The sequence below is a fragment of the Equus asinus genome, chromosome 23 (assembly GCF_041296235.1).
Source record: "Equus asinus isolate D_3611 breed Donkey chromosome 23, EquAss-T2T_v2, whole genome shotgun sequence".
NCBI lineage: Eukaryota > Metazoa > Chordata > Mammalia > Perissodactyla > Equidae > Equus > Equus asinus.
Genome location: NC_091812.1, coordinates 27015987 through 27032177, shown reverse-complemented (window position 1 = coordinate 27032177; position 16191 = coordinate 27015987). Strand labels below are relative to the sequence as shown.

At 34.0% G+C, this 16191-nt stretch overlaps 1 protein-coding gene across 7 annotated transcripts in view; it reads left to right on the top strand.

The window, feature by feature from the left end:
* Nucleotides 1-16191, top strand: part of VPS13A (vacuolar protein sorting 13 homolog A) — a 231748-nt gene that overhangs the window by 21704 nt on the left and 193853 nt on the right. For all 7 annotated transcript variants that reach the window (XR_011497472.1, XR_006525972.2, XM_014832544.3 and 4 more), the window contains 6 exons: nucleotides 14-115; nucleotides 9386-9495; nucleotides 10196-10255; nucleotides 12053-12112; nucleotides 12308-12388; nucleotides 15066-15123. Coding sequence is in view for 5 of the 7 variants with exons in the window: in XM_014832544.3 (XP_014688030.2) it covers nucleotides 14-115; nucleotides 9386-9495; nucleotides 10196-10255; nucleotides 12053-12112; nucleotides 12308-12388; nucleotides 15066-15123 (471 nt within the window). In the remaining 2 variants the exon portion in view is untranslated. The remainder of the gene's footprint in view (nucleotides 1-13; nucleotides 116-9385; nucleotides 9496-10195; nucleotides 10256-12052; nucleotides 12113-12307; nucleotides 12389-15065; nucleotides 15124-16191) is intronic.

The following is a 16191-nucleotide window of genomic DNA, read 5'->3' as shown; positions in this document are numbered from 1 at the left end:
ATGCTTCCTGTAGAAATAAAATATGATGCTTTAAAAGAAGAAAAACAACTTTTAGAAGCAAAGCAACGGGAACTAAATAGAATAGAAGAAGCAAAACAAAAAGTAGCTGATCAAGGTAAAGAAAACAATAGATAAGAATGGTAATAAAAAAAGTGGAAAAGACCTAAATATTTATCAATATTTATAACGTATAAATATATATCAATATATATAATATTTGAATATTATTTTTCTCTGGAGGCACTGAGATTACTTAACAAATATGAGAGACTCTTATTACATGGGGAATTTTAATGTGGTTTATGTGTTTTGTCATAGTGACAGAAACTTTACCTTGCAGAAATTTACTTTGGGGCAAATAATATACCTAGTTTATGAGTAAGATTAGTTTTTATTTATAGTAATTAATTTCATCAAGTATATTCTCTTAACCTTTCTAGCCTTTTTTTGTCCCCCTTATATCAGTTTTTCACTTTCTGCAGATACCCATTCCCTCAGTCTATTTCTATTTTCTCAAATCTCTTTTCTCCCTGGCTTCACATCCTTTGCTATTCAACCAAGACCAAAAATGGTGCATTACTTCAACCCTTTCTTTTGTCAGTGGAAGAGATGTCCTGCAGAAATCTAATCGCTGTCCACTTGTGCTGTGGCCACCATCACCAGCTGCTTTTTGTAGTCTAACTAACTTCTCCCTCTAGTGAATCTTTTTCCTTAGCATGTGAAATACTGTAACCTCTCTTATCTTCAAACATAAAATCGTCTTCCTAACCTAAGCTGTTCATCTGTTTATCTTCTGTTCCTCTGTCCTTCATTTAATAGCTAAGCATCTTAAAAAATACATGTATGTACTAACTTCACTAGCCTTGCCATGCATTGGTTTTTTTAATTAAAAAATAAAATCCAATGATAAACATTTTACCTTTTGAGAAACAGGTTAAAAACATTAAAGGAGATTTAACCAATTCATTGTGCGTGGCAACACTTCTTGTAATTATTTTTTCATTTTTGTCACAGTTCTTTCATATCCTCTGTAGTCATTTATCCCTACACACAATCCCTGTTTTTATTAAAAAAATTTCTTATTGTGGCATACACATAAAATTTACCATCTTAATCATTTTAAGTGTACAGTTGAGTGTTATTAAATATATTTGTAATGTTGTGCAGCCATCACCACCATCCATCTCCTTATCTCTTTTCATCTTAGAAATTGAGACTTTATAGCCATTAAACAATAACTCATCCATTCCTCCCACTTTACACCTACTCCCTGGCAACTGCCATTCTACTTTCTAAGATTTTGACTACTCATGTAAGTGGAATCCTACAGTACTTGTCTTTTCCTGACTGGTTCATTTCATTTAGCATCATGTCTTCAAGGTTCATCCATGTTGTAACATATATTAGAATTTCTTTTTTAAGACTGAATAATATTCTGTATTGCAAATATACCAAATTTTGCTTATCCCTTCATTTATCAAGGGAGAATTGGGTAGCTTCTATGCTTTAGCTATTGTGAATAATGCTGCTCTGAACACGGGTGTACACATATCCCTTTGAGACACTGCTTTCAATTTGGGGGGGGTATACACCCAGAAGAAAAATTGCTGAATCATATGGTAATTCTACTATATTTTTAATTTTTTGAGGAATTGCTGTACTGTTTTCCATAGGGACTTGTAACATATTGTGTTCCCACCAACAGTCCAGAAGGGTTCCAGTTCCTTCACATCTTAGCCAACATTTGTTATTTTCTGTTTTTTTGATAGTAGCAGCCTAGTGGGAGTGAAGTGTAACTCATGTAGTTTTCATTTGCATTTCCCTAGTGATTCATATTTCAGCATCTTTTCATGTGTTTATTGGCCATTTGTATATCTTCTTTGGAGAAATGTCTGTTCAAATCTTTTGCCCATCTTTTAGTCAATTTGGTTTTTTGTTGTTGTTGGAGTGATAGGAGTTCTTTATAAATTCTGGATGTTAACCCATATTAGATATATTATTTGCAAATTTTCTCCCATTCTGTCGGTAGTCTCTTTACTCTGTTGATAGTGTCCTATGATGGACAAAATTTTTTAATTTTCATGAAGTCCATTTTGTCTACTTTTTCTTTTGTTGCCTGTGCCTTTGATGTCATGTGCAAGAAATCATTGCCAAATCCACTGTCTGCAGCGTTTGCCCAGCGTTTTCTTCTAAGAGTTTATTATAGTTTTTAGGTCTTATATTTAAATCTTTGATCCATTTTGATCTGTAGTTTTCTTTTGGTGTCTTTGTGTGGCTTTGGTGTCAGATTATTGCTGACCTCATAGATTGAGTTGGGAAGTATTCTCTTCTCTTCAGAATTTGGAAAGAGTTTGAGGAGGATTGGTATTGTCTTCTAATTGTTTGGTAGAATTCGCTAGTGAAGCCATCATGTCCCAGGCTTTTATTTACTGGGAGAATTTTGATTACTGATTCAATCTTCCTAGTTATATGTCTATTCAGATTTTCTATTTCTTTGTGATTGTTGTCTTGGTAGGTTTTGTGTTTCTGAGAATTTGTCCATTTCATCTGGTTAATCCCATTTGTTAGCATACAATTGTTTACAGTACTCTCTCATAATCCTTTTTAGTTCTGTAGAATTGGTGGTAATGTTCCCACTCTCATTTGTGATTTTAGTAATTTGAGACTTACCTTGTTTTTCTTAGTCCATCTAGGTATTTTTGATTTTGTTGACCTTTTCAAAAACCCAGCTTTTGGTTTCGTTGATTTTTCTCTATTGGTTTTCTATTCTTTATTTAGTTTATCTATGCTCTAATCTTTATTATTTCCTTCCTTCTGCCAGCTTTGGGTTTAGTTTGTTCTTTTTCTGTTTGTTTAAGTTTTCTAAAGTTAGGTTGTTTTGAGATCTTTCTTATTTTTATTTATTTATTTTTTTAAAGATTTTATTTTTTTTTTCTTTTTCTCCCCAAAGCCCCCCGGTACATAGTTGTATATTCTTCGTTGTGGGTCCTTCTAGTTGTGGCATGTGGCATGTCCGCGTCCAGGATTCGAACCAACGAAACACCGGGCCACCTGCAGCGGAGCACGCGAACTTAACCACTCGGCCACGGGGCCAGCCCGATCTTTCTTATTTTTTATAGCTATAAATTTTTCCCTTAATATTTATTTCTGTGTCCTATAAATTTTAGTATGTTGTGTTTTTATTTTCGTTCATCTCTAAGTATTTTGTAATTTCCCTTATGATTTCTTCTTTGTCCATTGGTTGTTTTAAGAATGTTTGATTTCCACAAATTTGTGAATTTTCCAGTTTTACTTCTGTTATTGATTTCTAATTTTATCCTGTTGTGGTCAGAGATGATACTTTGCATGATACCTTTTTTTAAAATCTCTTGAGGAGCTGGCCCTGTGGCCAAGTTCTTGCGCTCTGCTTCTGCAGCCCAGGGTTTGGCCGGTTCAAATCCTGGGCGTGGACATGGCACTGCTTGTCAAGCCATGCTGAGGTGGCATCCCACATGCCGTGACTAGAAGGACCCACAACTAAAAATACACAACTATGCACCAGGGGGCTTTGAGAGAAAAAGGAAAAATAAAATCTTACAAAAAGAAAAGCAAAAAAGAAGAAAGAAAATCTATTGAGACTTCAATTTGTGTCCTCGTGTGGTCTGTCATGGAAAATGTCCCATGTGCACTTGAGGAGAATGTGTTCGCTGGCATTGTTGGGTAGAGTGTTCTATATATGTGTGTTACATCCATTTGGTTTATTGTGTTGTGTAAGTCCTCTGTTTCCTTACTTATCTTCTGTCTGGTTGTTTTATTCATTATTGAGAGTGGTATATTCAAGTCTCCCAAGTATTATTATAAAGCAGTCTGTTTCTCCCTTCAATTCTATCAGTTTTACTTCATATATATTGCTAGTTTGTCATTAGGTGCATAATTATTTATAATGTTATATCTTCTTGCTGTATTGAACCTTTTATTAATATATAATGTCCTTTTTTATTTCTTATACCTTCTTTTATTTCTAGTTTGTCTTGTCTGATGATATAGCCACCAGTACTCTCTTTTGGTTACTATTTGCATAGAATATCTTTTTCCATCCTTTCACTTTCAGTCTGGTCGTGTCTTTGGATCTAAAGTGAGTGTCTTATAGCTAGCATGTAATTGGATCATGTGTTTTTATCCATTCTACTAATCTCTGTCTTTTGACTGACATGTTTAGTCTGTTTACATTAAAATAATTACTGCTAAGGAGAGACTTCTGTTATTTTGCTGTTTGTTTACTATATGCCTCACCATATTTATTTGTCCCTCAATTACTGTATTACTGTTGTTATTTTGATTCAGTTGATTTTTTTTGTAGAGAAGTTTTGAAATTCCTTGCTCATTTCCTTTTGTGTATATTCTATAGCTATTTTCTTTGTGGTTGTCATGGGGTTATATTTAACATCCTAAAGTTACAACACTCTACTTTGAAGTTATACCAGCTTCACTTCAATAACATACAGTAACTGTTTTTTTACAGCCCTGTCCCTAACTCTTTCAGTTGCTGATGTCACAGAATTACATCTTTATATATTGTGTTGCCAAAACAAACTAATAATTCTTTTAAATACAGTTGTCTCTTAAATTGTGTAGAAAACAACATGTGCAGTTACAAAGCAGTTACCATAATACTAGCTTTTAGGCTAAGAATTTTTTTATAAATATATTAGTTTCTCAAATCCTGTAGAAAACAAAAAGTAGAGTTACAAACCATTGTCACAATAATATTAGCTTTTTAAATTGCTCATGTATTATCTTTTGTTGGGGTCTTTATTTTTTCATATGGCTTCTAGTTACTGGGTAGTGTCCTCTTATTCACCCTGCCCTCTTATTTTCACCTTATTTCACCCCCCGTCGTCATGTGTCAGAGGGTGGGTCTGCTGGTAACACATGTTCTGAGCTTTTGTTTATTTTGGAATGTCTTCATTTTTCCCTCACTCTTGAAGGACAATTTTTCTGGATATAGCGTTCTTGATTTTTTTTCTTTTAGCACTTTGAATATATTGACCCACTGCCTTTTGGCCTTCAATGTTTCTGTTGAGAAATCTGCTCAAAATCTTTTTAAGGATCCCTTGTATGTGATAAGTAGCTTCCCTCGCGCTGCTTTCAAGATTCTCTGTTTATTTTTGGCTTTTGAACATTTGATTATAATGTGTGTCGATGTGGATTTCTTTGAGTTCTGCTTACCTGGAGGTTCTTGAGCTTCTTAAATATGTGTAATTATATCTGTCTTCAAATTTGGGAAGTTTTCAGCTCTTATTTATTAAAATATTCTGTCTGCCCCTTTCTCTCTCTTTTCTCCTACTGGGACTCCTACAGTGTGTATGTTGGTCTGCTTGTTGGTGTCCTGTGGGTTCCTTAGGCTCTGTTCACTTTTCTTCAATGTTTTTTCTTTCTGTTCCTTAGACTTGATAATTTCCATTGTTCTATCTTCAAGTTCACTGATTCTTCTGCCTGTTGAAATCTGCCTTTGAATCTTCATCTGGTGAATTTTTCCTTTTAGTTGTCGTACTTTTCAGTTCCAGAATTTCTGTTTGGTTTCTTTTTAGGTATTCTATCTCTTTATAGATATTTCCATTTGTTCATACATTGTTTTCTTTACTTTCTCCACGTCTTTCTTTAGTTCTTTGAGCATCTGTTCAACAGTTGTTTTAAGATTTGTCTAGTAGATTTGTTGTCAGGTCTTTTTCAGGGATAGTTTTTGTTGATTTATGTTTTCCCTTTGAAGGACCGTACTTTTCCTGTTTCTTTGTATACCTTGTGAGTTTTCACTGGAAACTGGACATTTGAATCTAACAATGTGGTGTCTGTGGAAATCAAATTCTCCCCCCTCCCCATGGTTTTCTGTTTTTTTATTACTGCTTGTGTTTATTATTATTTTTTGATTATTCTAGGATGTCTCTGTGCCAAGGATCAGCCTGAGGTATAAACTTAAGGTCTTCTCAGATCTTTTCTTAGCCTGTGCCTTTCCCTGAACATGTGTGGTCACATTCTAGTTTTCCCCATATGTGCAGTTGCTTTTGAATGTCCTAGCCTTAATGTTTTGCTCCCGAAAGGGCAAGAAGATAACAATGAAGGGGGCAGAAAAAACTAGATACTGGCCCTTTAAATTCCCTGGATGTCACTTGAGCTGGAGGATGAGGGGCTTGCAACAATGGGGGATGGTACAAAAACAATGTCCACTTTTCTCTTTGCACTTCTGTGATCAGAAGCGGCAGTCAGCAATTAGACCACAGACCTCCAGATATTCAGAGGATAGGGCCCCTTGTGCTCACCTTGACTCCAGCAAGTTGTGTGCAAGCTGCTCTAGGAAGAAGTGCATAGCTGCCTGCCATGAGCCTGGGGGCAGGGGAGGGGTAGCTGCTGCTGTGCTAAGAGCTGGAATTTATATAAATTAATTGCAATTTACTTTCTAAGCCTTCCTCTTGAAGTTGCAAGCCTTTGATAGACTCCAGAGTTCTGAAATACTTACATTAGGCAGCTTCTGCCTGTGCTGTTGTGTCTACATGAGAAGACAGCTTCCTGGTGTTTTCTACTCTGCCATTTTCCCCAGAATCCTCCTCTCTTCCAGTCTTCTCTTTCTTAAGTCTCCTAGACTTTTTCCTTTTAAAAATTATTTTTATTTTATCAAGATAATACATATACATAGCTTTAAAAGTTAAACAGTAGTATAGGACCCATAATTAAAGGAAAAAAAAACTGTCTCCTGGCTTAGCCCCTCACCCTGCCCTCTGCAGATCTACTTTCAAGTTTTTAACGTGTGTTTGTGTTTATCTCCATATTGCTACATAAGATGAGTACTCTTCTTCTATTTGATGTATTCTGTTCATACACCATTTGTATATGTATATGTATAAGCTTCCTTCTATGGACTATGAAGACCGACCCTAATTTTCCATCTTCCTAATAGAGTTAGATTTTTAGTTAAATCAGTATTCGTTGTTTATGTTATCATGGCCATATATGAATGTTTACTCCTGAGCCAAATAGTCTACTCTGATTACATATGTTTCCTGGCACAACTTTATTAGCTTGGTAATAGTAGGTGGATGTAGATGTGATTGTTTATTATGTAGAACTTTTACTTAATGTGTCTGTTTCTGGTAGATGGATCTCCCTGTACCTTCATGTACGTGGTTTTGGAGTCTTTAGCCTGTCAGGTTCATTTTGTCCAGAATAAACCCTTGCTTCTCACTAGAGTGGGAAAGGGATAGTTGATTGGCTGTGTGGACTGGGGTAGGGAGGGTACATAGAAGTCCAACTGCTCATTACACAGACTTTAAACCAATCCCTGTATCATCATCCGGTCCCTCCACCATCCTTCCTCTTTGCCATTTACCCCAGTTCCTGAATCTTTCCAGGGTTCTGTTTTTTGATTCATCTTGTGTTTTATTGGCATCTCCATCTATGGGCATTTAAGATTGCGTTTCTTCCTCTCTGGTACATCGGCTAAGGCCATCTTCTTTCCAGCTTCTGAACTTTTGAAGATCTCTCTTATCTGTTCTTTCTCCTGTACTCTTTCTTTTGGCCTTGGGATTTCTCAGAGTTACCAGCATTAGGCTGATAGTTCAGGCTACAAGATGTGGATGAGATTCCCTGTAACAGCGGTATGGAATGAGAAAAAAATCCGTGGTCTGAGCCCTAAGGAAACCCAACATTTAATGATTGTACAGAGGAGGAAAACAGAAAACGATCAAGAAGAAATGGTTAGATAAGTAGGAGGACATTTGGGGATTGTGATTCCATGGGAAAACAATGTTTTGGGAAGCAAAGAATGTATCAGATCCTGCTGAGATATCAGGTAAATTGAGGATTATGAAACAGTCATTTTATTTATGACATGTAGAGGTCATTGGTCACCTTAGAAATAGCTATTTTTATTGATTTATGATTTCAGACAAGGAGCTTCTGTTTCTTCCAAAGTTGGAGGCAAGGTGATCTGCTAAGAGTAAAGAGAGCAGTGGAAGAGTTGTTGGACTTTTGAGGAGAATCAAAAAGAATTTTGAAATAGTTATTCTGGAGACTGTGAACAAGTTGACTGGAGAAGTGTAATAAGGTTGTTGGTTAGTTGAAGTTGGTGATGACTAATTTACAGTAATTCCAATCTGTACTGTTGTGATGTTCTCCTCTAGTACTCACCTGGCAAGGCATAGGCATGTTTATATAAAAAGTAGATAGTTGGTTTTATTCAGGGTTAGAGTTTTATTGACAGAGGAACATGAGAAAAAAGAGCAAAAGAGTTTAAAGGGTTGATGAAATAATATATTATGGAATCCGAGCTGGATAAGGAAGTCAGCAGGAAACTAGTCAATAGGGAAAGAAAGATTTAGCATTTAATTGAATGACTGAATATATTTATAGAGTAAAGGATTTTGTTAGGTAGTGGTGGGATTCAAAGATTAAAATAAAAAGCCCTGTCTTCAAAGAGCTTATATTCTGAATTTATATTCTGCTATCTGCTTATTAATTCCAAAGTTCTTTTATATTCACATATATTCGCTTCTGTCTGTTGCATTTGATATCACTTGCATTTGATGCTCATATGATATCTTCATCAACTTTTCTTTATCTAAGGCCTTCTGGGCCAGCTGAGTTAGGGAGGAGTAGTAAGTCATTAGAGGAGAAGATAGATAATATATATATACAGGTGGAACAGGACTAGAAATAGGACAAGAGATAGCTTTCACTGGCATTTTCAAGTTGGGGGAAAAAGTAGTAGTAACTAGTAGTTATCAAAGGCCTATTAAAAAAGAAATGAGGAAGCTCAATTCTTTATTTTTTCTGTTTCCCTGGGAAGTATTGAAACTGGAGATAGTCAGTATTGTTTTTAGAAAATGAAACAAATGATGAACTTCATCTTTGCTTGAAAGGATAGAGGGAAAGGGTCTTATAGCTTCTATTTTGTATTCATCAGGGGGAGGAGCATATTCAACTATTTTATACATCATTACCATAGACCACTTATGATGGTATCACTAATTTTAAGGGAGATTCCTTCTTTGCTGCTGTTTCTGGCTTTTCTAATTTAAGCCTATTATAATTCTTACCTAATAATCTTCATTGTTTTCCATATTTTTGTGTACTCAGGTAGTTAACAGAGAAAGTTATAAAATTTAATGCTAATAAATGCTACATAATTGGTTTTGATTTCATTGAACAAGAAACTAGCTTTTGAAAACTATTCATTGAGTTGCCTTTGAAAGTCTTTTGGTATGGAAGACTTTTGGAAAACAAGCTTTTAGTGTTCTGTTTATAAATACAGATTTTTTTCTTTAACAAGGTAATGTTTATGTTACCTCGATATGTGGATATTTATAGAGTATATTTTTCATTCAAGTTAAAAAAGAAATATTTGCAATTGTAGAAAAAGAACGGGTGGAGAAACAGGACACTTTTACAGAAAAATTAATTACTCAGATCATAAAAAATCTTCAAGTGAAAATTTCCAGCATCCATGTTCGTTATGAAGATGATGTAAGTATTTTAATAGGTGACACTAGTTTTTATATTTATATATATTTTACTGTTTATTGACATCTGCTCTGTAGTGGCCAACCTGTTAGATGTTGGGAAGTGGAGGGATACGGAGCTGAAGAGGACAATCTCTCTTTTCTATAATTATAGCTGTAATTTGAGTCCTTAGTGCCTTGATTACACTTTCGTAAAATGTTCAAACGTCAGATAATGAGGGAAAGTGCCTTTCTTATATTATAATCACCTTTGATAGGTAGGATTTATGCATTTAGCAGTTATGTATTTTTGAAATCCTTTGAATTAGACTATATTTACCTCCTGGAAAGAGCACTGGTCGAGGAATCAGTAGAACCAGACTTAACTAAGTTGTTTGGTCTCAGATAGATCATGTGTTCTCTCTAAAACACATAATTATTGGCTTCTCATAGCACTGTTGTGAGGGTCAGTCAGTTTTTAAAGTCTTGTTTTTGTAAACTGAAAAACATTATGCAGATGTATTATTATTGTATAACACTAATACATTGATACTTACTACTTTATAATTAATATTAGGAAAAATATAGGAATAAAAGTTCCAGAAAGTAGTAAAATGTTTTTGAATGTTTGGAATAGTGTACTTCCCAGAAAGTGAACTTTTTCTGTAAAGTGAATTTTGTCCAACTACTAAAAATCTGAGTAAAATTTACTCTTTCCTCTTTAGATCACAAATCGGGACAAACCACTGTCATTTGGTATTTCCCTTCAAAATCTCAGCATGCAGGTACTTTGTTTAAAAGTTTAAATATTTAATTGTGCAGTAAAGTTAATCAAACTACTAATTCCTATTCAGTATGCCAGCATCAGAAATATATGTTTATGTAGAATTGGTATAAAAAGTGTGTAGACTGGATTCGAATTGAGGATAGGTAGTTTTGAAAGTTTCACCTTTCAAAAAATGGTTATCAAATTTAGTTTAAAATATGAGACACTATTTTGCTGATTGTTATATTTGATACTTTTTTTTGCTTAAAAAATCCATTTCTGAGTTTTAAATGAGTAAAGACAAAATAAAAGTAATAACTGTTCATTTCAGAAACTTGATAGGTCATGAATAGCATAAATAAATAAATCACCCGTTTCCTCACCACCTTTATTGTGGCATGCTTTCTTCCTGTATAATTTTTCAAATTGAAGAATTTTAAAAGTATAAGAACACATAGAGGATTATGAAACATTTGCTTGCATCCAGAATGGACAGTTGTTCAATTTGTCATTTGGTTTAAGTTTTAAGTACTTTCAAAGAATGTACTGTTATAAAGTAAGTTTAAATCCATTTTGTTCTCTTTTCCCACCCCAGAGATAAACATCTAAGTTTTTAAACTTTTATATCATGTATCATTAAAATGTATAATATTTGGTAGATTTTTAAAAGTTAACATAAATATTTTGCATGATTCTTCTATAAGTTCTCTTTCTCTCTTCATAATGATTTTGACATTTATCTGTGTTGCTACGTGAGATTCAATTCATGCTGTCTAGTATTTCAGTACATGCTTTTTTGTTATATCCATTGGATTTTTGTGTATGATTTCTTTTTAAAACATTGATCCACTGCAAGCAAAAAAAAAAAAAGAAAGAAGGAAAGCCAATGAAGTTATTTAATGACTTCAGTAAAGTTGGGTGGGGCAAACTGTTAAGTGCTGCTGGTAGGTTGAAAAGTAAGGATGGAGAATTAGCCATTGGATTTGGCAATGTGAAGGTCTTGGTAACTGTGACAGCCCTGGTTTTAACCGTCACCTTTGGAGGTCCTTGGAAACTTGTCCCCTAGCCCAGACCTATTGAATTAGAAACTCAGGTTGGGGTCCAGCCATCTATGCTTTTAAGTGCCCTTCAGATGATCCTAATGCATGCTAAAGTTTGAGAACCACTGTTCTCCATTCAGTTCTCTACAAAAAACGAAAACCTTCTTTGTAAAATAAGCATCTGATCACTTTATTGCCCTCAGTGGCTTTTCCTTGCTTTTAGAATAAAGTCCATAGTTTTGTCTTAAAATAGTTTGTAATCCCTTTTTAACCTGACCCTGGGTAACATATCTGGTTTCACCTCTTTTCTTTGTCTTGTATTATATTCTCTGGCCATATTGGGCTACTTCAGTTTCCTGAACATATCATATATTTGGATATCTTCCTTCTCTGAATCATATTCCCTATTGACCTTAGAATCAGTAATTTCGGAATAGAAATTACCATCATATATTAAGTTAGACATCATGTTCTCCAGCACACCACTGAGTTTAGGCTCCTACCATGTTCTCCCAGAGTACTATGTATGTAACCTCTGTTGTGGCACTTACCTGTTTTTAATTGCTCATTTACTTGTTTGCTTTTTGAACCGGCAGTGAGCTCCTTGAAAGCAGAGACTTCCTTGTGGTCAGTTAATATTCTTTGACTGAATGTTATATTTTCAGGGACATTTTCATGGGAAATTGGTCTAGGGTATGATAGATATGATTAATCAGTGCCATGTCATATGTAAATGACATTTTTCCTGCCTTTTTAATTTTTTTTTTTCTTTTCAGACCACTGATCAATACTGGGTTCCAGATTTACATGATGAAACTGAGAAACTATTTCGTAAGGTAAAATAAACAAATATATTTTGTCAACCCATGGACTTGACAAGAGACTTTTAGAAAGGCAAATGGTAATGTATACATAAGGATTTATGTGAATTGTGTTTACTTAATTCTGTTTTATTTGAGACTTCTTAAGATAGCAAATGTTAAAGATCCTTCAAAGAAAACAAGACATATAATAATTTGATTTATTTTCAGTTAATCCGATTGGATAACCTTTTTGCCTATTGGAATGTGGAGTCTCAGATGTTTTATCTTAATGATTATGAGGAATCATTGGTAAGTAAATTTTTTTTATGTATATATATGTGTACATATTTGTTGGTATCAGATCTTGCATAAGGTTTTATTCATTGTCATTTATCTAACATACTGTAGTCAGTGGTCTTCTTTTTCTAGGCAAAATCCATTAGCAGAATTTACAAAAATAGGTGAATATATGTGTGCCTGTACACAAACATGTAAACTCATACACGTATATCTTTTTGTTTGTTTGTTTAATTGACAAGCAATATTATGTTAGTTTCAGGTGTACAACATGATTCAATATTTGTATATATTATGAAATGATCACCACAATAAGTGTATTTTATTTAACATCCATCATGATAGTTACTGAACTGTTTTTTCTTGTTTCTTGTGATAAGAACTTTTTAAGATTTACTCTCTCAGCAACTTTCAAATATGCAGTACAGTATTGTTAACTGTAGTTTCCATACTATACATTACATCCCCATGACGTACTTACTTTATAACTGGAAGTTTGTACCTTTTGACTCCTTTCACCCGTTTGCCCATCCCCATCCCCTGCGTCTGGCAACCACCAGTCTGTTCTCTGTATCTCTGAGCTTGGTTCTTTTTTTTTTTTAAGATTCTACATATAAGTGAGATCATATAGTATTTGTCTTTCTTTGTCTGACTTATATCATTTAGCATAATGCTCTCAGGGTCCATCCATGTTGTCACAAATGGGAAGATTTCCTTGCTCTTTATGACTGATTAATATCTCATTGTATATATATACACCATATTTTCTTTATCTGTCATCCATTGATGGACATTTAGGTTATTTCCATATCTTGTCTATTGTAAATAATGCTGCAGTGAACATGGGGGTGAATGTATTTTCTCAAGTTACTGTTTTTATTTTCTTTGGATAAATACCTGGAAGTGGAATTGCTGGATCATATGGTAGTCTGCTTTTAATTTTTTGCGGAATCTCCATACTGTTTTTTTAGAGTGGCTATACCAGTTTCTATTCCCATCAACAGTGTTTGAGGATTCCCTTTTCTCCACATCCTTGCCAACACTTCTTATTTCTTGTCTTTCTGATACTAGCTGTTCTAATAGACGTGAGGTGATATCTCTTTGTGGTTTAATTTGTGGATGATTAGTGATGTTGAGCATCTTTTCATGTATTTGTTGTCCATCTGTATGTCTCCTTTGGAAAAATGTCTATTTAGATCCTCTGCCCATTTTTTAATTGGATTGTTTTTTTGGCTGTTGAGTTGGATGAGTTCTTTATATATTATGGATATTAACCTGTTATCAGATATATGATTTGCAAATATTTTCTTCCATTCAGTAGGTTACATTTCCATTTTGTTGATGTGCAGAAGTGTTTTTAGATTGATGTCCTACCTGTTTATTTTTGCTTTAGTTGCCTTTGCTTTTAGTGTCAGATCCAAAAAAATCATCACCAGGACTGATGTCGAGGAGCTTATTACCCCCTAAATTTTCTTCTAGGAGTCTTATGACTTCAGGTCTTAGATTCAAATCTTCAATCCATTTTGAGTTAATTTTTGTTTATGGTGTAAGATAGTGGTCCATTTTCCTTCTTTTGCATGTTGCTGTCCAGTTTTCTCAACACCATTTATTGAAGAGGTTGTTCTTCCTCCATTGTATATTCTTGGCTCCGTTGTTGTAAATCAATGGACCATATATGCATGGATTTATTTCTGGACTCTCTCTTCTTTTCTGTTGATCTGTGTGTCTGTTTTTATGCCAGTACCCTGCTGTATAATTACTACAGTTTGAAATCAAGCAGCATGATGCCTCCAGCTTTGCTTCTTTCTCAGGATCGCTTTAGCTATTCAGGATCTTTTGTGGTTATATACAAATTTTTGGATTGTTTCTTTCATTTATTTGTGTTTTCTTCAGTTTCTATCATCACTGTCTTATAGTTTTCAGTGTACAGGTTTTCATCTCCTTGGTTAAATTTATTCCTGGCTATTTTATTCTTTTTGATGCAGTTGTAAATGGAATTGTTTTCCTAATTTCTGTTTCTGATAGTTTGTTATTAGTTTATAGAAACACAACAGATTTTTTTTATATTGATTTTGTATCCTGAAACTTTACTGAATTCATTTATTAGTTCTAAGTTTTTTGGTGGCGTCTTTAGGGATTTCTATGTATATAATATCATGTCATCTGCAAATATTGACAGTTTTATTTCTTCCTTTCCAGTTTGGATGCCTCTTAATTCTTTTTCTTGCCTAATTGCTTTGGCTAAGGCTTCCAATACTATGTTAAATAAAAGTGGCAAGAGTCGGTATCCTTGTATTGTTCCTGATCTTAAAGGAAAAGCTTTCAGCTTTTCACTGTTGAGTATGTTAGCTGTGTATTTGTCATATATTGCCTTTTTATGTTCAGAAATATTTCTTCTATATTCACTTTGTTCAGAGTTTTTGTTATAAATGGATGTTGAATTGTGTGCATGTGCCCAGACACAAACACATGTGAACACAGGCATGTCTTAATAGTTCTTGGAGCATTCTTTTATAATAGTAGTTTAATGAGATATTGTCTAACCACTTTAATATTTTCCATAGCTAAGTCCTGTTAAGTTTATTTTTTTAAATTGCTTTTAAACATTTTTCCTTTGCATATAATGGGATTTTTTAGGTTAAAGGTATATTGGCATGAATATAAATAAAAGCAATTTTTCTTTTAACAGGGCAGCTTGAAGAGTGGTATTGTCCATGAAAATATTGTTCCAGAAGGTTATGATTTTGGCAAGTACATTTCATAAAATTAAAAGTGCAATTAAAGTAATCAGTATAAATTTTAAGTGTAAGTTGTTGATGTCACTGTGATATTTCATGTTAATTTTCTCATATAGTTAAATATATTTATAGATGCAAAAGCGAAACACTTATTTTTTCTATATCGTTCATTGTTGAGGAGCTTTTGGCTATATTTCAAAACTATGGGAAAGAAAAATCTCCAATAAGGGAGGATGTTAATAAATTGAGAGAAATCTCTCAGGATTATTCAGTAACAATTATGATATGTGTTTAAGACATTTTGACATGGCAAATAAAGTTTAATAAAGCTAGTTGATCTTACTATTTAAAAAATGTGTATATAAAAATTTTCTTCTTTATACTTTTTTTCTTGTTCCACATTTTCTGAAAAGAACATGTAGTACTTTTATAATCAGAATTGAGTTACTAAAATATGTAGAGAAAAGGAGTGTTGTTTCTTCCACCCTAAAGGCACTTAATAGATATTGATTGGTGATAGATGACTTAGCTCTTGGTTTTGGCTTTCTGATGTCATTAACCAGTGATACTTGTTTGTGTTCTTCTACCTTCATGACTATTCTTTATCAGTTTCCTAAAGTGGCTCTTCTTGTGCTCACTCTTAAAATACCATTTTCATGGTTTTGAATTGGTTTCATTTCTTGATTCTCTTCTTACAGGAAACATTAAGAACAGATGAGATTGTCTGTCATGTGTGTTGTTTATTCTCAAATGTATCTCTTTAGGTTGACTTATTTTTCTTTGCCCCACTATCATTTCCTCGTGTATCAGTCAGGGTCTGATGAGGAGACAGAAACCGTACATAATTTGAGCAGGGAAAGTTTAATATAAAGTGTTGTTAACTATAACAGGGAATTGGAGTAACAAGGAATTGGGTAATAAAAAGTTGGGAGACCTCTAGAGAATATAGGAATAGTAGATGGAAGGAACAGCTCCTACCCTAGATTAAGATGGAATGCCCAAAGAAGGTGGTCTGCCTCCTTCAGCACTGAGATCTAGATGCTATTGGAAAAGACATGGCCGTGGCTCACTGATTGG